The sequence below is a fragment of the Colletotrichum scovillei genome, assembly GCF_011075155.1.
Source record: "Colletotrichum scovillei strain TJNH1 chromosome Unknown Contig00001, whole genome shotgun sequence".
NCBI classification, from domain to species: Eukaryota; Fungi; Ascomycota; class Sordariomycetes; order Glomerellales; family Glomerellaceae; genus Colletotrichum; species Colletotrichum scovillei.
In genome coordinates this window covers 1,494,211-1,516,622 of record NW_023336259.1, presented here as the reverse complement: position 1 = coordinate 1,516,622, position 22,412 = coordinate 1,494,211, and the positions used below count along the sequence as shown (strand labels likewise).

General features: G+C 51.5%; 5 protein-coding genes across 5 annotated transcripts; 3 read left to right on the top strand and 2 right to left on the bottom strand.

The window, feature by feature from the left end:
• Positions 1–81: 81 nt before the first annotated feature.
• On the top strand, positions 82–2,904 carry HER10_EVM0005927 (TPR domain-containing protein). The gene is made up of 4 exons (XM_035475529.1): positions 82–562; positions 621–1,303; positions 1,366–1,470; positions 1,539–2,904. The coding sequence occupies exons 1-4, from the start codon at positions 204–206 to the stop codon at positions 1,907–1,909; spliced, it is 1,518 nt and encodes a 505-aa protein (XP_035338395.1). The 5' UTR covers positions 82–203; the 3' UTR covers positions 1,910–2,904.
• A 4,683-nt stretch (positions 2,905–7,587) lies between these two features.
• On the top strand, positions 7,588–9,766 carry HER10_EVM0011879 (bZIP transcription factor). The gene is made up of 3 exons (XM_035481293.1): positions 7,588–8,591; positions 8,651–8,836; positions 8,898–9,766. Exons 1-3 carry the CDS (start codon positions 8,418–8,420, stop codon positions 9,237–9,239), a joined length of 702 nt encoding a protein of 233 aa, XP_035338959.1. The 5' UTR covers positions 7,588–8,417; the 3' UTR covers positions 9,240–9,766.
• Positions 9,767–14,541: 4,775 nt separating this feature from the next.
• HER10_EVM0003485 (uncharacterized protein) lies at positions 14,542–16,756 on the top strand (the record flags this gene model as incomplete). Its single annotated transcript, XM_035473160.1, has 3 exons — positions 14,542–14,566; positions 16,218–16,374; positions 16,504–16,756. 3 exons carry the CDS (start codon positions 14,542–14,544, stop codon positions 16,754–16,756), a joined length of 435 nt encoding a protein of 144 aa, XP_035338185.1.
• Positions 16,757–17,936: 1,180 nt separating this feature from the next.
• On the bottom strand, positions 17,937–19,879 carry HER10_EVM0012879 (uncharacterized protein; the record flags this gene model as incomplete). The annotated part of the gene is made up of 4 exons (XM_035482259.1): positions 19,349–19,879; positions 18,877–19,281; positions 18,422–18,828; positions 17,937–18,336 (listed from the first exon to the last, which is right to left on the bottom strand). The coding sequence occupies exons 1-4, from the start codon at positions 19,673–19,675 to the stop codon at positions 17,937–17,939; spliced, it is 1,539 nt and encodes a 512-aa protein (XP_035339051.1). The 5' UTR covers positions 19,676–19,879.
• A 775-nt stretch (positions 19,880–20,654) lies between these two features.
• Positions 20,655–22,355, bottom strand: HER10_EVM0009380 (CFEM domain-containing protein; the record flags this gene model as incomplete). Its single annotated transcript, XM_035478869.1, has 4 exons — positions 20,655–21,268; positions 21,326–21,998; positions 22,052–22,187; positions 22,242–22,355. The coding sequence occupies 4 exons, from the start codon at positions 22,353–22,355 to the stop codon at positions 20,743–20,745; spliced, it is 1,449 nt and encodes a 482-aa protein (XP_035338735.1). The 3' UTR covers positions 20,655–20,742.
• Between the last annotated feature and the right edge of the window lie 57 nt (positions 22,356–22,412).

Genomic DNA, 22,412 nt, shown 5'->3' with positions numbered 1-22,412 from the left:
GCATTGATCAGTACGGACCCACCAGAGCAAGAGCTCCAGACCTGCCGAACAATGTAGGCGAAACTCTCATTGATTTTTGATTGATACGTCACTTGACAGCCGCCCGATTACAGTCAATCACCACGCTCCGTCGCACGAGCTTGGCCCATACTGCACAGCTTGATCGAGCTTCGGGAATTGATAGTGTGCCTGCTTCTCAGTTGATGACAACAATGGCCGTGTCGCGCATTGCGGCATGTCGGGCAATCAATGGCCTGGGGCTTCGCCAGCTCGCAAGGTCGCCCGGAACGCCCACAGCAGCTTTACGAGCAAGCACACCTCGGAATGCTTCAAATGTGTGCAGCCGTACCCAATTGAGACACCAGAGTACTTCAAATTCTTCTTATAATGGCTCTAAAAAAAACAACGCCTCTTCTCCGTCGCCGCCGCCACCGCCACCACCTTCCGCAAGTCAGCTTTTGAGGGCGATATCCTTTCGCTCGCTGTTAACTTCCCTGACGCCGAGAGGCATCAAGAGGATGTTCAGAGAAAGTCCAGAGGAGCTCGTGCTAGCACTAGCAATGTGAGATATCCCAAGCCGTCGCTGTTTCTAGGATGATTAGCTGACCCGAAGTTCTCAGTCTTGCTGGCTTGGCAGGTGTTTCCATCTACATCGTCAAGTTGTACTTCGACTACTTTATGGCCCGTCAGTTCACCAAGTATCCCAAGCCCGTCGCCAAATCTCTTCGCCGAGCCCTTTACTACACAAACATCAGTCCCGATCCGAATCTCGCGAGGAAATACTACAAGCAAGCACTGGAACAATGCAATGAGCTCCAGCTAGACCCGTTCTCAGATGATGTTTTGGGCATTAGAATCCAGACCGCGGCATGGCTCGAAAAGATCGGAAACTACCAAGGAGCCATTACTGTGTTGGATTCTGTGCTCAGAGACTGCCTCAAGTGGGTGGAATGGATGGAGAACTCCGTTGCAGATGGAACAGTAGAAAAGTCAGGAAAGCCGCCTGCCGCGAAGCCTCTGTCGGAGAATCAACGACTCGCAGTTCCGGAGAATGGCGAGGAGAAGGTTGTCGAAAACTTGTGGCATAAGCGCACCCGCCTTCTGGCCAAAGCCGTCGGAACTAGCACTAAGCTTGGTGCCCTCTACTCGGACGAGCATGTTTTGGAGCCAGAAAACTCTCTGGCCCGACTGACATGGGCCGTCGAAACGGCACTGACAGAGTCAAAACGACGCCACAAGGAAGGCGTCAAGAAGGATGAAGGTTCTTGGATGAGCCCAGAAGAAATTGGCGGTGCTATGGAGTGTTAGTCTCCCATAAGCCCCCTATTTCGTACCCACTTTCAGGTTACTGACAGAGTTGAATAGCCCTCGCCCAACACTATGAGACTAAATCCCAGTTCCATCTGGCAGTACCTCTCTTATTTCAAGCATTACGCCTTTGTGCTAGCCCTTGTCACCGAGTAACTATCAGTATGTCCTCAGGACCCTAGACTTGAGTTCGAGTATATTTCAAAAAATCAAACTGACACACTCTCCAGTGAACAATCTGGCTGCAGCATTTGCCCACCATCCTCTTCAGACCCCGCTGGACGCCATTCCCAACGCGCCTGCCACTTCCGACGCAATAGTCAGTCCCGACATGCCAACAGACCGAGCCGGACTCTTGGAAGCTGCGAAGAACTGGGCTAGTAATGCTTACTCACACTCAAAGGATGTCAAGGGAGAGGACCGAACTGAAGAGTGTGATGAAGCTTGCGCCGTAGCACTCACAAACATGGGTGACATCGCTGCCCTACTGGGAAAGAAGGAGGACGCAAGAAAGCGTTTTCAGCAGGCAATCGACATGAGCAGGAAGATTGGCTTCGGTCCCGGCATCTCTCAGGCCGAAGCGGGACTTCAAAAACTCTAGGATTGTGGAGATACGGCCATACAGACTGCTGGACCGCCCGGGGAATGTCTTCCTTGCCTCGCTTGAGGTATTGCCGGGGCAAACCGGGGGCATCAGGATCCCATGTCGGCGAGCATATGAACATATCAAAGAGACGAGAGTGATGGTCCCCTCGCGCCCGCAAAGACCCTGCATAGGGCTAGGACTTGGCCAACAGAGACCTGAAGCCGCTTCTGCAGCATCCTTCTATCGACATGGACCTTTTTCAAATCGATTCGCATGGGTCCGCATATCTGAACCGAAAATAGGTAGATGATGGGGTCTTAATGCCTTCCTACGCCGTATCAAAGGATTCTTGACTGGGGCGCATATGAGGACGGAGACATACCACGACGGTAACCAGGGGCCACGAGACCTCGACTAGGTCGGATTCAGCAGCATCATTGCATCCGGTGCAGGAAGTCTCGACTGTCATAATTGTTAGAGCCACCGCCCATCTACCAAGATGGCAAATGAATCGAGTTGCTTGGAAGCCAGAAACGGATCCAATCAAGCTCGATTCAGTACCGGCAGTCCCATTACACCAATAGCAACGAAATTGCAAACAACAGAATTTGATCCGAGCCGTTGAATGAGCACTTTTCCGTATTGAAGAGCTACGCGAGGCCCGAGAAACGAAGCCGCCACAGCCTCTCACAGTCTCTCAGCCTGTCTCTCTCATGATTGAAGGCGACATTTTGATCAAACATAGGACTGCTATGAGCCCCTAAACACTCCCGAAGCCCAAGGCCATGATTCTGACGGTCCGAGAGAACTCATCGTCGGAATTGGGGCCATAGGTGCCCAGAAACTCGCATGAAGCCAAAATGTGCTCTCACCAATCAAAGGGGCGAATGGCAACGGCTTAGCGTAAAGGCGGGTGCAGCTCGATGGGTCCAATACCCCCTGCATGTTCATCCCAGTAAGTCCAGTGCTGGGGCAGACAAAAATTACCCTTTTCGGAAAATAGTTGGGATGAGATGGAAAGAGACTGTCTTCGTGGACGAAGAAAACGCTGCCAGCCACCTACCAGCGGTTGAACAGCCTGGATGCCGCAGAGTGGGATCTGACACTGACTTGCAAAGATTCCTTCTGCCTAATCTATAGTGGGAAACTACCATGTGGCACGCCCCCGCAGACCCCGAGACGAAACTGCCAAACTTCAAAGTCTCGAGGCAAAACGGTGCTCGTTACGCCACCGTCATTCACGTTGCCATACCATGCAGCAACAATGAGGGATTACCACATCGTGTCAAGTTTTTTGATGTCGCGTTGGATTCCTGGGGTTTGGGAGAGCACTGCACCTTCTGAACTTGAGCTCTGAAGGCCGTTCGCGTTTCTCACCGGTGTTTACAATCTTGGCAGTGTAAGGCGCGCATTCGACCGTTCCATATACTCCGTGGGCGCCTGATGTCTTGAGACAATCTGAAGACAGCATATGTCTGGTCGCCTTCGAGAAGCGATTTCCACGTATTATTCTGCTGTTGTAGCCATTGCGACTTCCAGTGTTGACCTTCAGATACAACAAACAACATATAGTCGCCAATAACGAGTCATGGCCTCAAGGACAGAGCCTTGCAGAAATTTGCGAGAATTTCCGTCATCTCATGGTCCTCGCTTTCCAGGGCAGGCACATTCCGACGGTCATATGGCCGCCGGCACAAAATGTGACAGCCCTTTGCAGCTTGCGGCATTTCGGGACATCATGCCGGCATCCGCTCAACCGCGATCTTCAGGAAGCAGCCCTTATCTTTGTGGGTGAAATCCATCCCGCCATATCTCAAGCGCATTTTCTCCTTACCCTCCTTCCCTGGCCTTTCGTGGCACGTGGCTCATGCACGCCATGAAGAGCGAAGGCTCATGTACCTGGACATGAAGATGAGTCTGCCTTTCATGCTCTACGAATCTCAAGGACGAAACAATTCTCATCAAGTCAACGGAGTGCTTCCCTTTGTGACAACTGCGTTGCACCACCTTGGCCAGCTCTTGACTGGGCAAGCAATCACACTTGATTAGCAGAACAGCAATGAAGGGACCTGGCCTTTGATTTTGCCAGAGAAATCTCTCTTGCTACAGCCGATAGCGCGCCTACACCTACCTATCAAAGAGTCGACGGAGATTGGACCCGAAGTTTCTCACGGAATTCCGCTCTGCTAGCATGTACCCCGTCGCATTAGAAACACCAACTCACATGTTGCGGGCGAACGCCGAGTTGAGAGACACCTCCATGGATACATGGACGGACGAGGCCTTAGTATCTTATTCGACTATGTTGTTCTGCTCCTCGCCCGGGGTTCGTAGCAGAGTGCTACGGGGACTGTATATCAAGGCCTACGTTCGTGGATTTTGGCTCAGCTATCCGCAACTCACTTGCTGTCGCCAAGGTGGGTCGGCAGCTTTTAAAATAGACTTGACTCGGCCGAGCTCTAACCTCATCCGTCCGTCATCAATCCAGCTCTACGGATTGAGTCTTATCTTCCCGGGCAAGGGTCACTCTATCCTTAGTCGAGGCCAGATAAACCAGTCTACGACTGTCGTCACCCACCAATACTCACGATCCATGGCCCGCCGTGGAGGCAACAGAGACCACGGGTTCCCAAGCCAGCCTCCTTCGCATTATGGGGGCTACTACCCATCGAACGCCCTGACAACGCCCGAATCCCCGTAAGTATGGTTCCACGGGAAATGGGGACGCGGGTAACGCTAACGGCTGCAGCATGACAAAACAAAGCTGGGCCTGTGATTGGCATGTTCGTACACATGTGGAAGACTAGGGTTCGAAAATACACCAAGAATAATACAGCCATGCGATAGAACCCCGCCCTTCCGCTGAGCTCGGGAGCGGAGAATGGGGTCGAGAAGACTTCAACAGGGACAATATATGGCTGCCTGATCTCGAGAATAGCGACCGGCCCGTGGCGAAACTTACCCTTCAAATCTCGCAGAAATCATGCAACGAGCGGCAAACTATTGGCATCCTTCCGTTGCCATAATTGTCACAATGGCCTGCTATTTCCGGTTGGGAAGCGGACTTCAACTAAAGGCTAAGTGTAAGAGACCGTTTTCGGGAGTTCCGGTGTGGAGTTCCACCCGGGAGCACGGGCTGCGAGTAATAGGATTCGGATCCGGGGAGGAACAGGAATGTTGATCTTCGGCCGCTTCACCTTAAGGTTATTTAGAGGTGGCAACGATGAGGTCGACACCACGAGGTCACCTCACGGCTTGCGAGAAGCGGCGGATCAGATCATGTTACAGGGGAAAGACGGACGCGGCGTTTACCGATTTACTCCAGCCTCCTCTTATCGACTCGCAAAAAAGAGTAGCGAGACTACGATAACGGTGAGGAGCAGTTTGAAACGGCGCATTAGATCAACAGCAGTTGTCTTGGTAAGGAAAGCCGGCAAAACGTTGCAATGAGAGAACAACGCCCGCTAGTGCGGCGGAATTCCACTACACAGGTCACATCACACTCATGTTGTCCCGTTGAACGCCAATGGACACGCTCTTCACTCATTTTCAGTACCCAACTTTCCTCACAGTTTGGTCAATGAGTCCTTCAAGGAATGAGGCAACGTTTCCCTTCTTTTGACCGAGATTCATCGCTTACACTATACGATATAAGAAATCCAAGCCTCAAATGGTTGAGTTGTGGCTGTGGTGGGGGCGAAAGACATCAGACAGACTGGCATGGCAGGGCCACCGCTTATCAGATGAAGATCCGTGCAATATACGGGTGCTGCAAGAGCAAGGAGCAACAAGGTATTCGACCGTCGGTCCTTGCGAATTTCACTAGACATGGGCGGATGAGAAGACACAAAGTTCCCAAGTGTTCCACTATGCCAATGTTGCAGAATTGACCCCACGGCCTAGACCAACACCACCTCTCATCGGATACTTGTCCGCGATGTCCCACCCCGGATTGAGAGTCCACTCTCACAAGATTTGGAGGAAATTGGAGAAGACGACAAATCCCATGTTACTTGCGCCCCCTCTTTCTCTCTTTTTCTCGCATGTTGTTCCACACCACACTCCCTGTCCCGACTGGCTGAATGCGCCGTAGACCGAAGCACAGCGTCGCAACACTGTCGCAAGGTTCCTCGATACATATCGGTAAACCATGCCGTCTATCAAGATCAAGAGAGCGACGGGAGGGATTGGCCATTCTGGCGGAAATTAAGTTGGGAAGTGCGTATAGGATCCCACCAGCATCTCTCTTGTATCCTAGTGTAGGATTTCTAGCTGCCTCGCCCTAGCTCCGACCGAGTTAAAGTCTATCCAGAAGACGTCCAACCACCATTGACAGCTGACAGACCCGTCACAGCAGTTTTGACGTAAGGTGCCCGTTTGTTCGCAAGCGAGACTCGAGGAGGCTTCTATTGTTGGCATTGCGGAGTACCTTAGCTTTGGGTCCTGGGACCGGGCCAGCCTGGCAAGGCAACGACCCCCTGCCAAAGCTGCACTCACGCGGTGAATGTGCCGCTTTCCTGCATACCATTGATTGTAGGTGTGGTTCGTAACAAAATGCATACGGAAAGAACAGCAAACGCAGACAGCTTCTTTTGGGGTTCAGTAGCATTGGCAACTCTTACCCAAGTTCGTGGGATTCGGAAGCATGCGGAGCCTGTGCAACGTAGTCATCACCTTCGTCATATTGCTTGGGCACTTCTTCTCGCTAGAAGCCGACAAGATACCGCAGCCCCGAGTCTGTGCCGGCTGTGACTGAGACGAACGCCCAGAAGGAAAGGACTTTTGGCATGGGCAACAGGGCAAGCCGAAGTGTGTAACAGCCACCACCGTCAAGCAACTTTACATGTCATCAACCAGACATAACAACGCTCCATCCAATCTCGGAGTATGTCGTCCTGTTCTTCGCCCCAGCAGGCGACCCAATAATGGTATTTGACGCACTGGGCATCTCATCTTCGAGATCCCTCGGAGAACGGCGACAGAACGGCATGCACCAAGCTGCTGCCGCGTTATGCATACACCCTTACTGTGCTGCCCCCCCTACAGCTCAGTTCCAAATCGGGCTCCGCCCTTTAGAACGAGAAGTCTATCCAGAATAAAGCTTTGCTGCTGGGAAACGAATCCCAAAAGGCGGGATTGCGATTCCTACGCTCGGCAGCAGCCCACCAACTTGCCACATCCCTCCCCTGCCTTCTCGGTCTTTGGCGACGTCGACGAATTCAGAGACTGCTTTCGTGGTTCCAGCGCCAGTCACTAACACCTTTTGCATGCCGGACGGATTGGCCAACTCAGTAAGCCATGGATGGGCTTGTAGAAAAGATTCTCAAAACCGTTGGCAATGCAGCGTTGCTGTTGACTCGCAGCGAGCATGATTCTTTGGCACCGAAGAAGCGAGTCTAAGATAACTTTGGCGTCGTCTTCACCGAAGAGGAGACCGAAGAGGCGAGACCACGGACGTTTGCCTTTCCAGGTTTTCTAAATTCTTCTCGCTGAGGCTAGGATCATGAAGAATCTAGCAGACCAGACGAAGAGGCTAGATCTGGCTGCGGCGATGCTTTCGTAAACCTGTCGTCTGAATTTTCGACTCGTCAGATTAAGAACCTGAAGACGCAGAGCTATCCCAACTGGCCTACACACGACGTCGTGGTCGAGAAGGCTCAGCATCATGCAACGGCGGCAGAGCCAAAGCTAAACGGCACCGCGTCGGCTTACTCGACCCCTCACCTCCGTCTTTGCGCACCGTCTCCCGTCCTGCCCCGTCAACCCGTTCAAATCTGGTTCCGTCTTGCTGGGACCCCTTGCAACATCGCAGCCCGTTCGAAGCGGGTCCTTGGCAGATGCAAAAAAGACAGCGGCGGTCTCCATACTCATCCCTGCCCGCACCATCACCACCCCTCCACCCGGTTCAAGCTCTTCGACCAGGCCCAGAATGGCGGCGGCGGCGATTCTTCTTTCGCTCTTGGTTTCTCCATCACGCTACCCAGAGCACCACACCAGGGACCAGGGACAAGGAGGGTGCGAGAGGGACTGCTATGCTTCTAAGCAGCCCACGAGTTGGTGCGCTGTCTGGGGCCCAATCGACGACCCTGGACCCCATTGGATTGTTGCGTTGCCGGTATGTACGTTGCGGTCCTGGCAATGTCTGTCAAAATGTTGCTTACCTACGTACTTACGAACCAGAGGATGCTGCTTTCACACATGTGCATGTAGCTTCTGCTCTGCTAACTAGTTTCCCCGAGTCTTGACATACCGGCACCCTGTCCGGGGCCTAGCTTTGTCTGCTGCGTCTCTTCTCCCATGCGTCGCGCCATATATATTTCCTCCCAGCCCGGTTGCAAAGCATCATGGTGTAGCTTAGTTCGCATTACACATCACCTTCCAGACACACCTTTCCAGACGACGCGTTGCCCATCTACCTCCTCGTATATATCATCCTACTCTTCGCCCAGACTTCACACCCCTTGGACCACGAGACAACATCTAGTCGACCCGTTTCCCACCTCATACACCCCATAACTCTTCCATGCCTCGCCCCACTGCCACCCAATCATTACACATGGACCACTCACTGCCACTCAACATGTACGACGACATGGACGCCTTCTTGGATATGGAAGCACCGTACGTTTATGACGAAACAGAGCAGTACTTGGACACTGCCAGCTCATCTGAGTCAACGAGCCCCATTATCTCTACCGTGAGTTGGAACCTGATTCGCAAAGAAAAAGATTTCAAATTGACCAATGCGTGTCGTAGTTTGACATGACCTTTGTAAACGACTTCAATGGCACCGACCAAGGCATTTATCCTAGCCCAATGAGCTCCTCCCGCGATACAGCATCACCTCAGCCTACCATGGACGAGAAAGCTGGAACAAGCAAGGGCCCAGCTAAGAGAAAGCGTGAAAATCGGTACAAGAATGCGCCCCCTTCGGTGCTCTCAGTAGGTTTCAGACCTGACGTCAACTCAATTGTAGCAGTGGGTTAACCCAAATCTTCAACAGCGTCGTCGAGCACAAAACAGAGCCTCACAAAGAGCATACCGCGAGCGCAAAGATCAGCGCATAAAGGATCTCGAGGTCATGCTCTCAGACCAGAAGCAGAAGAATGACTCCCTCAGCCAAGCCTACTCTGCCCTCCACGCCGAGTTCATCAAGATTCGGGGAGCGCAAGCGAGGGCGGCGCAACAACAGCAACATCAACACATGCCGCGACACCCAGCCGCGCCGGAAATGGCTTACGATCCGACGGCCGCCGCCCACATGGGCATGTCGTCACACCCAGGCGCGATGGAATTCGCGGACAACATGTTCATGTTTCAGGATATGCAGACTTACACCCTCTAAAGAGTGGGAAAGCTGCCCTGAGAGAGAGGGGTCGGATAATGGGCAATTGAGCGAGCGGCAAGGGAAACGCAAAAACAGGGGCCGCGAAGAATATCCCACTCGTTTTCGAGGAAAAAGAAGAAAAGATCGGATGCTCAAAATATGGACGCGCAATCGAATGACATGACTGTCAAAAACGTACGGATGGAATACGACCGACTGGCGTGACGAATGCGGAGGTTCGCCTGATTTTTTCTCTTTTCATCACATTCACTCTTCTCATCAGCTTTGTTTTTTCTTGGTTTCTTGTTGTTTGCTTTGGGTCCCGGCGTGCTTGAGATTTCTGGCTCTATTATTAGATGGAAAACATGGGCTGGCTGGCATCGGACTTCATTCTACTTCTGTTCTTGTTTTATCTGGCGTTTCTTGGGAATATCGGAGTCTGGTTTCCACTATTCTTGATGATGATGACACCGATGGGAGGCCATTCCGAGAGGAAATTCTTTCCCCGCATTCGAATGTCACGATGCACACAATTAGTCTTTTACACACTCGTTCAAAGAGAGGGGAGGCTCGGATGGTGGTGGTGGTGGGGGGCAATGGGAGAACAAACTTTAGGGAAGTTTAGTCGAGAGGAGAATATGAAATGACACGTGAGATTCCCATCCAAGACTGCGCATTTCCAAATTACCTTGTTGTGGGATTCTCAAACTTTGGGACTAGTATAGGCAACCCCGCAACTCAATGACGATAGAATCGTACAAGAGTTCCCCGGTCTGTAAGTTTCTCGGTCAGAGATCTTTTCTTCTTTCCTCCTTGGGTCTTTCTTCCTCGGTCTGGAGAGGGAGCCTTTCGGTCTGCATGGCCGAGGGAGAGGGGGCGGAGAGGACAACGGGTGTGGGTTCGGTCTCTGCCTAGTTCTTGATAACCTTGTTCAGCTGGGAAGATGGGGGTTTTTACGTTTATAAATATCACCATGCTAAGGTACAGCCATCCGAGAGGGAGGGTGGGTTGCAGATCAATCTCTTAATGCAGGACGGAAGTGAGCTTTCTTGGTGAGATACTTACATGCGATTCTGGAATGGGTATATGCCAGGTGATTCTCCCTTTACCTGGGTTCGAGTTTGGGGAGGGGGACCTCAAGGTCTGTGTGTGGTGTGCGTGGCTTTGCCGAGATCCTCGTGGGAAGAACCCAGCTCCGGGGCGGAGGTTTGAACCTCCCAAGCTTTTGGGGGCTTTTGTAATTGGCTCACCGGGATAAAATCCGTCAACCGTTAAGCAAGAATGGCCGACAAGCCAGAAAAAAAAAAACAGTAAAGCTAAAGGAGAAGGGACAAGGCTTGTTGGTCCCCTTGCCTATACCCTCACCTTGCCGGTAGCGCAAGCCGTTTGTTTGCGTATGCATACATCTGGCCTCAGCCCTGTTAAACCCGTGTGTGGATGGAGGAGGGTTGATCTTTCAAAGCGGGATGTTACTCATCATCGACTCACGTCAGCACCCTGTTCGACGACAACGACATTTTTAGCCTCGTTCCATTTTGGGGGTCCAAGGAGATGTTGGCGAGCAAGCAAAGATTACTGGCTCCTGGGACGGGCTCCATTACCTGCCTTCCTAGTTGATGCTATTTCCTTCACCATGCTAAGCTTTCGAGACCAGCTCTGTTTAGGACGCTCGTACATGTAACCTGGAGATATCTAAGCCTCCCTATTCATGCGTAAATAATGAAGCTTTTTCTTGACGAACCTGAAGCTTGAGCAAGTCTAAGAAGCGCGCCTGCGTTGAAACGTGTGTGGCTGTGAAGGGGACGCGGCTAGATCTGCAGTGTCTTTGGGCCACATCGTTTATTCTTGGATATGTGCGCGAAGCGCCGTAAACTTGTGGTTGTTCAGCTTGTGGCAAATTGTTTGAGATGATCCGAGATAATAGCTTGTGGACTCCAGAATTTTGGGTTTTTGTGTGTTGCTTACGTTGACGTCTCACACGAACGATCATTAATAATATAGAGTGGCGTTATAATGGCTGTACTTGTATCTCTCAACATGGGACGAATGGTGATTCTGGCTCTTCGAGGCTTCTTGCAGCAGGGGTATAGGGCAATCTGAGCTCGTTGTTGGGCATGAAGATGTTGATGTTCGGAAGCTGCCGACACGTTATGTACCCAAGTCAGACTCAGAAATCAGTACAATACGGACAGTTTTTGACAGTTGATCAATCTCTTGCTTCTACTGACAAGCGATCTTGCATGCCGCGTTTGCAGCTAACATCATTCCGCTGGTGTGCCAATCTCAGTCGTGGGAGACTCTTCGGATTGCTGCAAGTCTTTGCAAAGATATTAGCATCGATTGAATCACTCCCATGTAATGTGATAGGTGGGTAATCCCGAGCTCGGAATGCGACGTTGCCCCTTACTAGCCTTGATATCTCGGGAACTCCGAAGCTGATTTGACGACTCTTTGTCACGCTGACATTCAACATACCGGGTTCAAAGAGCCGCAAAACCGCTGTCGAGACGTCGGTCGTCCGTCTCATCTTTGCAAGACATGTACTAGAGCCGAGTGAAATAGTACTGGTCTGGAACACCATGTCATAGTCACCCGCCTGATATCCGAGATCATTTCTTCGTCGTCATTGACGGATCTTGTTAAATGGTCTAGCAATGAAGTCTGGCGCTATTCACCAAGTCTGGACGATTCTTCATTGTCAAACCCCCCTCGTTCGCTGAGTTCAGCCTTGCTATCCACCCTTGTCATCGCCAGGTACCTCCTATGTGGTGGAATGGGTCCTGTGTTTCTTCATACATAATTGCAGCGTGAAGCGGTGGAAGATTTCGGTGAATTCGGTGATCTTGACCAAGTAGCAACATGCGCGGCGGCAGGAAAATCCTCATTCCTGCTCCAGGAACACTGCAAGTACTCGTCTCAACGCATCCGGCCACTGACTAGGGAAACACTATCTCAGATCTTATCAACGAATGAAATACCTTCGCCTGTTGCGTATATGGCAATGCCAGGCCTTGTGCTCATACACATCTGCTTTCTGCTTTATCTGTTGTGATGGCACATGGTCGAGGACTCGAGGATCCACCAAGACAAGTTTGTGACTGACAGTTGTCGTAGGTCCCTTCCAGAAGTTCAAACTAAGCTTGAGCTCACGCCTTAGCGAACTTTATGTGACCAGCTATGGGCAAATGGCACTATAGTCTGCCAGGAAAGAAGCAGATAAGCCCGAATCGGAATCAACCTTGTCTTTCACAGAATCAAGAAGCAAAGATCGCCGTGGTCTTTACTAGAAGATAGCTGAAATGCTACATGACTGTCAGGAGAAATGTTTCTTTTCTTTTATTCAAGTGGATGATATCCTGATAACAACTACGAGATGCGTCGACGCTCAGCTGGCTCACAGGACGAGGTGAGTCTCATCAAGTCAATCTTAAGGAGCAACAGACCACTAGATGCAACGATTATTCTTCAACTAATTTCTATGTTCACCTGAACAGGAATACTCAAAGTTTAAATCGATAACTTGAATCTTAGCTGGCCAGGTTGAAATGGGGAGAAGAGCAAGCGTGGTGAGGTACATCTCAGTTCAAGTTGCCTAGATCTCGTCTGGGCTTGCGTCGGCTGATCTGGGCGCACAGTAAGTTGTCAAGGCAATTGACGGTGATGATAGTATAGTATTCCTGGGCAGAGTGTAAAGAACAACGTGGCTCCAAGGCCTCGGAAGCGATCTTCGGATGGTCGACGGACGCAAGAGTCATGTTCCAAAATCGATTCCATTGTGTGACCAAGCCTCAGTGGTGACCCTGAGAGCGAATTGAATGCAAATATCTTGAAATTTCTTTATCACGACATTATCACCATATTATAATGAGTAGTTCATGATAAAGAGAATGATGTCGCTAGATTAGCGGGTTGGAAATGCGCAAAGATGGGCTCCGGCAAGTTGAGGGCGACGCCCTGAGTCGACAGTTGTAGCGTGGAACTTTGACGAAGATTCGATGACTCAATCACGACGACGCCGATCAGATTTCATTGCTGTACAGAGAAAGCTTGAGGCCTCACGGCAAGTTGTCGTGATTACAGACTTGACTCACACAATCCTTAGCGATACTAGGTCGAGACTGATCGATGCGAGGGTAGAAGTGGGACAATCACGGCACAACTGTCACGGGACCCGTGGGGAAGCTGAGGCGTGGCCGCTTGCGTCGAGCTCCATCGATAGCGACCGGACCCCGCTGTTAACGAGGCAGTTCAGGATGACGAGCACTCCGAAATCGCCTTGTCACTTACCTGCCAATTCTGCCTTCGTGACTCTACGGGTAGAATCTTGCCAACATCGATTCCGCAATCGTCGGCATGACTATATAATCCACGCACACTGATAGCATTATCTGGCCCGCAGAAGATAGAGCCCCAGATAGATACGACAGTAGATCCGGACCAGATAAAGTCAATAGGGCCGAGCGGTAGTAAAGCCTGGCAAACGGAGCCGGAGATCGTTAGAAGATGGACCCGGCCCCCATCGGCCGGTTGTCAACTGACGAATGGGATGACAGCCTTGATAGGAATGCGGCAGGTAGATGGGAGACACGTCAAGCGCGCCGTCGAGACAACCAGCTGCAGGGTAAATGGGAGGAGTGTTGCCAAGTGCACAGACGGCGGGGAACCGATTCGTGCGAGTCAGGGGGGCTAGCGGATGTGTCCATATGTATGTACTGTACATACAAGCTGTCAATCGATGGACAGGGCCGAAAGAGAGAGGATCTCTCTGTTGCTCGTGAGCTCTCCGATCCATGCGCCGAATCGAACCCTTGAATCCAATCATGTCTGAAGTTGGAAGGCAGTTGAGCAGTCGAAGCAGGCTTCAGCGTGGGATGTATTGCGAGATCGGGGGAGGCGAAGTTGGGTTCGAGATAGCTCTAGAAAGCTCTCCGCGTGAGCAGGGTGGGGGCCATTGGTCAATTGACTCGGACCTGACAAGCTTGGCCGGTCCAGGGGTTTCGGGGACCGAGATTGAAACGCGGAATTCCAGGTCATACGGTCAATTCTCCGCGAGATGCAGCGGCATCTCAGACTTGTTGGGACGGGATTTATTGAGGCTTGGGGGTCTAAGGTACGGAGGCGACGTTGTGGCAGCTGACGGCTTGGAGGACCCATTGGGGATCCTCATTCCCCATCAAGCTGGGAGCAGTTTATCATGGAGCTTTCAAAGGTCTCCATGAGGCAGTATGCGTTAGGTAAAAGCAAAGGGCAGTAACGAGACGTGAAGCCTAGAAAGTGGGAAACGGAAGGGAAACGGCAGTCACCGAGCATGAGCATGATCATGTGCCCCGTTGATGCAGCTTGCCGTGATGGAGTCATTGCAAGGCGCCATGCTCAGGCCAGAATAGCGAAGCTTCCACATTGGCCCAAACGAGGCACGAAGCTGCCTCAGCCACGCGTGCCAGCTTGGGCCCCCGACCTCGGAACCAAGCAGCAGAATGGCACAATTGAGGCCCTTGCGGCGTTACCTTGCAGGAATGGATGTAAACAAACGAAAAAGAAGCGGTTGAGCAAACGACGACGACAACAGCGACGACTGATGGAGAGACAAAAAAGGAGCCAACGGGTGTGAGACGAGACTGACGATGGGCAGTTTTGGATCAGTTGCGGCCCCGAAATGGCTCGATGACAAGGGTTCGTGGGTACTGGTCTCGTGCTGCTCCGGTACTTGGGTGGTCGCTGCGATGCAGTGGCTTGGACGATGTACCGGGTTAGCGGCGGCTGGTACTCAGGTATCCACTACCCCGCAATCTGGCCACCCGTCCCAGCTGCGGGCTCGTACCTGAGACCCCGGATCCGAGTGGGCCCCTTTGCGTCACTGTGTTCCCGTGGTCAATCAGTCATGGCTGGACATCTGTCAGAAGAACAAGCGAGACTTCTTTGAGGAAGGAACAATTGGAAGCATCTCTCATAGACGGGAAACGGTCAATATTGGATGATCCGGCAACAAGAGAAGCTCTGGTAACCAAGAACCCCAAGCAACTAGATGAGAGGGAGGGGTGGGTGATAGAATAGCAAAGGAAAGGTACGTCGAGGCACGTAAAGCGTGGAGCTATGCGGTGTTGGAGACCGGCCGGCCAGCAAAGACAACGCCTTCCCTAGTCTCCAATTTCTCAATGCCGCGAGAGAGGGACAACAAAAAGGTGGCATAATGAAGGTTTGGTCTGGCGTCAGTCCACGTCCATCTCCACTCCCGGCCACTCCCAGTCCATGCCGGCCGGCCCCCGTCCAGTGTCCCAGTGCTCCCAGTGGCACCCCGTTTCTCTTTGGGCCTGCCTTTCCTCGTCCAGCTCGCTCCTGTCGTCCTGATGTGCTTCCCTTGCAGCAGCCCCTCCGTCCGTTGCATCAAGTCACGCGATCCAACTTTCCCAAAGGAACCCCCAGCCGTTCCGGACCTGCTCGCTACTTCCCCCCTTGCCATGCCACCCCATTGGGCAAGCTATCTGATGATCGCGTGATATGATAGGCTGCCATTCCTCTCGAGCATTCGTTCTTTAAAAGCATCCTGAGTAGCTCTCCTCATCTACATATCTTCCCCTCCTCCCCTCCATCATCCTCACATCACTACAACCCATCAAGCCGTTCCTCAAACCATCGAATCAACTCATCAACGACGATCAATTTTGACCAACAACAACCAACAACAACCCTCCCCAATCTCACAACGCTGTTCTTGAACCCCTTCAAACACCTTGCACGCTTACACCAACTCTTCAACAACACCAATTCCATCAAGAGTCAGTATCCCTTTCCCCTCCTAACGCTGTGAAGCCTCCACCTCCCCCGCATCACCACCCTTTCTGTGATGCTCTTTCCCATCATTCCCAACTCCTTGTGATGTCCATTGCCCAATCTAACATCAACATCCTCTTCTACGGGCAATGTTCAACCTTTGAATCGTTGTGTCTTCATCCCAATTCCATGGCACCTGGCATCTTCGACTAACACTCGTCTCAGTGACTCGATCTCACAAGTACAACGACCGTGACCACGCCGGCCTGGCCGACGGAACTGCCTCTCCCCAAGAGCACTTGCCTCGCTACTTTGCGAAGCACGGCCACGAGGGCGTCGATCCCAAGAAGGTGAAGAAGAATGGTGGCGGCAGAAGCAATTGGTAAGTTTGGACCTCCTCTACCCCACTTACACACGCCCTTCTTGGCAACTTCAAAGCTCCGCCGTTTCCTACCTACGCACGTCAGCTTGACTTGAACTATATTCAACTGCTAACTTTCATGTTTCACAGGGGCAATGCTGGCGAGGAAGTCATTGATGAGGACTTCCGCTTCACCAATGCTCGCCGCCGCACCAACAGCAGTGGCTTCGCCGATAACATTGGCGCCTTCAAGACCAAGTTCGACGTCAACGAACCCGAGCCCGTCTTTGAGGAGTCCATACACGGCCCCTCCGAGGAAGACGGCGAGGACCTCACCAAGACCGAGTCCTCCGAGAGTGGTCGCTCTTCCGCCTACGGTGATGAGAAGATCACCAAGCACTAATTGTATGACTGTGATGTCTCTTACTCGGGTGCAATCACTTTCACAACCGCCATCCGGCAAGGCAGTCAATGTTCACCTCAAGGCTTCACTTGTTCGTCCTACGAACCACGTTAACAACAAACACTACAACACAAACACACATTACAATATGCATGGGAGGACATTCTGTTATTTGCTTCAATCATCTCTCTTTCGAAACGGATTCGGCGACATATGACTTTGTATTTCGAGGAACAGAATGGGGATCTAGGGGGATCTCCGCTCGAAAGATTGACTGCCTCGGTGGCGGATGACAGTATGCATCACGAACTTATCATGACCTGGCGATGAAATAATCGCCCTTGTATTATCACAAATCAAACGGCCAATGGTCTCAGTAAGAGACCCATGCCTTGTACCAATTCTCTTTGCCATATCTGTTTCGTGACGCTTCATGAGCCTGTGATATCGCGACCCACTCCAACTGAAGGAAATGACGCCGTTACTTCATAGTGCGTTTTGTTGATCCAATGTCGGTCATCATTGTTCTAATCCTCTAAGGCCCCATGGCAGATTTCTCTGGACTGCTCGCAGCAGCCTCTCCCACCACGCTTGTGGACAGGTAAACGCGAATCACAAATGTGGCCCAAAACCTACTGCAATCCCGCACTGATCATACAAGTACGTTGACAGGAAGGCCTCCAGCTACGGACGAAATTGAGGAATCAATACGGATTCATAAGTCAATGCTCCAAAGCTTTCCAGCAACAACGGCCATCAAAAAGGTAAATCTTTTCAAGGTAAGGCGCCCAGCAACTTGGGACCAATCCAATCTGCTGGGCAGCGATATTCTTTTGGCACAGAGCATGACCACACCAGCCTGACAGCTGACAGAGCATCACCACGCCGTCACTTCGCCGGAGCATACATCTGCTAAAACAATTTCAATTCAGCCTGTTATGAGCAGGCAACTATAGGCAAGTCGCCTTCAATGCCACTTATAGTCATATGCGCCATCAGAAAGCGAAGTTCTCGTCGCATCTGCCTTCCTTCATATTCCCCTCAATACGCGGGCTATCTCCTCTGAGTTCCTCGTCCTGACCCCTCATCGCCAGCTAAGCAACCCTTTACACCACAAACACCATGACGAAACAGAACTGCAACCCCCGCTTCTGAGCCACTATTGGAAAATACGAACCCTTCACCACTCAACTCCAAGCACACACAGTCGTTCGACAAATGGGGAATAGCCGAATGTCAAAGTAAAACGGGCATACAGCATTTGCTCTTCCAAGATTCGGAGTACGCTGGCATCCTTTAGAGTAAGTTCTTCCCACGAAGCGACAGGACGAGACCAAGATGCGAGTATATTCGCCTCGCCCGCTACCTCCGGCTCCGCGTTCACCGTGTCACTCGACTCTAAGGCGGGGAAGAAGAGCTCGCTCCAGGCCTGGTTACTCCAGACAAGCTTCCCCTGTGCAACGCAACCTGTTTCGTCTGCCAGGATACCCATGATTCGGGGGTTAAGAACAAGAGACTTCTCCTGCAAGCAGTTCTTGCAAGTCGCGGACATTTGGTTCGCATATAGGGGAACTCCACAACTAGAGGAGGCGCACTCGTCAGCCATGGTGGCTTCCTTCATTGCTACGAGTAGACTTGACTCGAAGAGGAAGGGCCTATTCTCACCACTCTATACAGCAAAGCATCTTTCTGCGATGAAGACCAAGAAGGTCTATACCGAGTATGGTCAGGTTTAGCTTGCCGGTGAAGTCATTGGCCGGGTCAGCGCGAGCGAAATCATCCACCTCGGCTAGGGTAAAGAGCGCCCGAACTGGTCCATGGATAGCTTCTTCTGCATTCCAAATGTCTTTGGGAAAAGGCACATAGACACTCTCCTTCTTGACTCTCTTTTGCACCCACTGTCGAAGCCAGTTGGCATCCTGGAAGTTCGGATCGACATCAATCAAAGTATTGTGATCAAGACCGATGCTAGCGCTCAAGGGTAGTGACTTGTTGTCGGAAGGGGGTACAAACTTCGGACTGGTAAAGAGTAGCATGGTCTCGTTGGGCTTCCAGAACCTGGCGGAGTTTGCCTTGTCTTCCCAGAGCGTCAACAGGCAGCTGGCGGTGTCGTCCCAAACTGTGACCTCGAGAAGTTCAAACTCCCTCGGATTGTTTCGCGACTTCACACGTTTTCGAGATCCAATGCTCTTGACGCAGACAACAATCCGAGCCCCTGCAGTTTCGTGTCCCGTTTTGAGATATTGACAGAGAGTCATCAAACCTGGAAGCGGTTTGGGATCCTGTTTGCCTCGGTCGCACTCCAAAGGCATCCTGTAGAGTTGCTGATTTTTAACAGTGCCCGGGAGGAACTGAATGAACTGCTTGCTTCCAACATTCGTAGGATTGATGGGCGTCCACGTGGTCACATATGGAATGCTCGTATGATGTGAACCTCCTGTGGATCCTACCCAAGTGGCCCATATGGTGACGAGCTGTCCTATTACAAGAAGTGATGCTGGAATTCCGATGGGAACTACCTTTACCTATGTAAAGGAATCAGCAAGTGTCTCTTTAGAGGGAGTGCACTCGAGAAGAGGAGGTCGTAAATACTGCTATTGCACCGGTTCCATCAACGACAATCAGCTGATGTGCCGGACGGCTGTAGTTGTTCTTGGAGTCGAGCAGAGCCGGTGCGTAGTTGACGACGCGGCCGGTGAAGCATATTCGATTCGGGCCTGGCTCGATTTCCCCGATATGCACCTCCGAGTACTCTTCCGATGGGTTCCATATTCGGCCAAGGGGGTTGTGTCCAGACTCGACTTCTGCTTGTGTGAAGCCGCCAGCTCGCGGAAATCCCGTCCTGTCTCTCGAAGCATCCTGAGGCGTGGCAGGAACGTCCCTTTGATAGAATGCCTGAATGGATGGAGCCGACATCATGCGTATTGCTTCGGAAGGGTATAATACGCATCGATCGTGGAAGATATCTAGAGCGATGGTTCATCGAAGAAGACCAAGTGGGAGAAACAATTCAGTGTAGAACATGACAGAACTTTCTCCGACTGCTAGGTACGTTCCACAACGGCAGGGCTGCCTTTGCATGTCAGTCGCCAGAAGGAGCCACTGCCTGACCTGCGCCTGCCTTTCCCATTTTAAGATACCTTATGAACAGAGGAAAGATACAATCAACATTGTTTCTGTGGATCTTACAGCGTTTCAAAAATGCAACTGGAAATGGCAGGCCAAATTTCTGGGTACCAGGTAGGTACCTAGTCGGGGTGATCAAGCTCGCAATTTGGGACAGAGATCAAAGGCATCAGGTCCAGAAGCCCAGATATGCGTAGCTTCCAGGTAACGGTGCGTGAAGTAAGGTAGGCCCTTCGCGCGTGCGATCTGATGGTATCTTCGTATTCGTACATCGTATAAGTAGAAACGAGACTGACGGCGGGAAATGCGAGCTGCTAGAGTCTAGAGGCCTTTAGGGGCTGTTTGTGATTGAATGAGTGGCTATCATGGCATCTTTACATGCGAACAAAGCAGTGGGGGAAGTAAGCTGCTTGCATCACCACAAACAACGCCCAGCCAATATCAAGAGCGGTTAGAGCGGCTATTGTATTTCAAATGGGGGTTTTTCTTTGGGCCCTGCTATGCCCGGAGATGCAGGATTTGTTATGTTACACAATGGCACTTGCGTCCAAAACCGTCATGTGGCAGTTTTCCCTTCCGCTAATTGTCATCTGCTCATCAAGCGCTCTCCTCTTTGTTTTCCTTTTCCGTTGATCTCAATATGGTACATGTATAACTGGGTATTAAATTGTGAAGATGAATAGCCCCAAATGACTCCTAACGCCTACGCATTGTTTCTATCCGGAAAATGACAAAGTAGAATATGTAATAAAGAGTCTTGCGTCGCTTGTTGAAGTGCCGCTAGTCATCAATTTCAGCCGTATACATTCTATGCTTTTCCGGGTACCGTTCCCTATTCAAAGACCGATGCTTGGTTGTGCTTAGTGCTCGGAGGGACCAGACTGTTTCCGTCCAGGCGCGCCGTAATCCGAGACAGCGCTTGAGGTGTGCGAGATCGACGTTGATCGGTGGCTTTGTGAAAGGCTATTCTTGGCACTCCCAGACTCGAGATCTTGCATCGCGTAGAGGCTCGACGTGTCATGTGTCTCCAGCGCGAACTGCTTAGTGCAAACGATGCCTTTGCCGCCTCGCAGGGCTGATTGCAGCTCCGTGGTGGAGGAGTCGCCGAGAGGACGAGACATGCGGTTCGTGCTTCGGCTCCCGTCCGCGGCGCTTGAGGGGGATTCCGCATACTTTTGAGTGTCGTAGCGCTTGGTGAGCATTCCAAAGAGTTTGGGGAAGGCCTTGATGAGAATGAGACGGATGGCCGGAAGACAACAACAAATGATGCCGGTGGGAACCTCGAGGCACGTCCAGAATGCAATATCGAATTGATCCCATGTAGGGTTCAAGGAACTTGCGAACCGCACAAGCGACTGAAGTCTCAGGATACTGACTATAGTGACGCTTGGTGATGTTAGTACAACGTCTACATTGTCAGTCATGGATTCAGTGAGAACTCACAAAGTACCGACACAAAACATTAGGGTGACGGCTAGCTTCTTCCACCAGTGCAGGTTGAGAGTTCGGATTCGCGACAAAGGAAGATACAGCATCCACAGGTCCAGTAAGATGCTGATGATAGCGTTCGCCCATGGAACTGCATTGATGTTGATACAGGTGCCCTGTTGCTCGCCGTCCCACCTCGTCCAGTAGTAATGGATGGGTGTACATTGGAAAATGCCAACCATGAGAAACACGAAGGTGTTGACGGCATTGAAGGCAGCTGTGCCCCAGAGAAGCTTTCCAAGACCAGCCCGGTCGAAGATGCGCATGTAAAAGCATAGGATTGCCATCTTGACAATGCCCATCTGTACAAAGTACATCGGCTCTAGGATGTAGAACCAATAACCGAAGCTCTCGATTTGATGTGATGTGAGGGTCCAGATGTCTTTACCGAGGCCGGCGGGGACAATCCCAACGAGGTTGATAATGAACGACGGAAGAACGGCCAGGTAGGCAAGAAGGGTAAACATGTCGTCGAGCCCAAGCTCTGCTGACGAGAAATACTTGTAAATCAAACGGGCCGCGACCACAAAGGTGGTGAGCCCCAGCAGGACCCATGTAAGTCGGACATATTCGGCGCTGTGATCTCGGACAGGTTTATCACAAGTGGTTTCGAACACAGCTTTGGCATCTAAAGGCTGTTAGCACATGCCACTCAGAGCCAAGCAGAAGAGCATCACTGACGAAGCGTGTCTTTGATACTGCATGCCCCAACTATACAGGTCTCTGTATCTGACTCGAACTTCGCATCGTTGCAGATACACGTCGTGTTCGTCAACCCGCATGGCGAGTCCTTGACAGCCGATAGAATACAGGTAACCTAGAGCAAAGTTAGATATTGGCGGACCGAACTTAGAGACATGAGAAACCGTACCGCGCATGTAGGTAGCTGGGCTACAGCATCCGTGATGCTATTGACTTTCTGAGCTGCGGCCGTAACAGCTAGTAGCGCAGCTACCAAAAAGGCAAAAGACAGTGGAAACCTCATGATATCCGAGGTGAGACCGTTTTGACGTCAAATAAAGTTCGAGAAAACCTTCCCAAG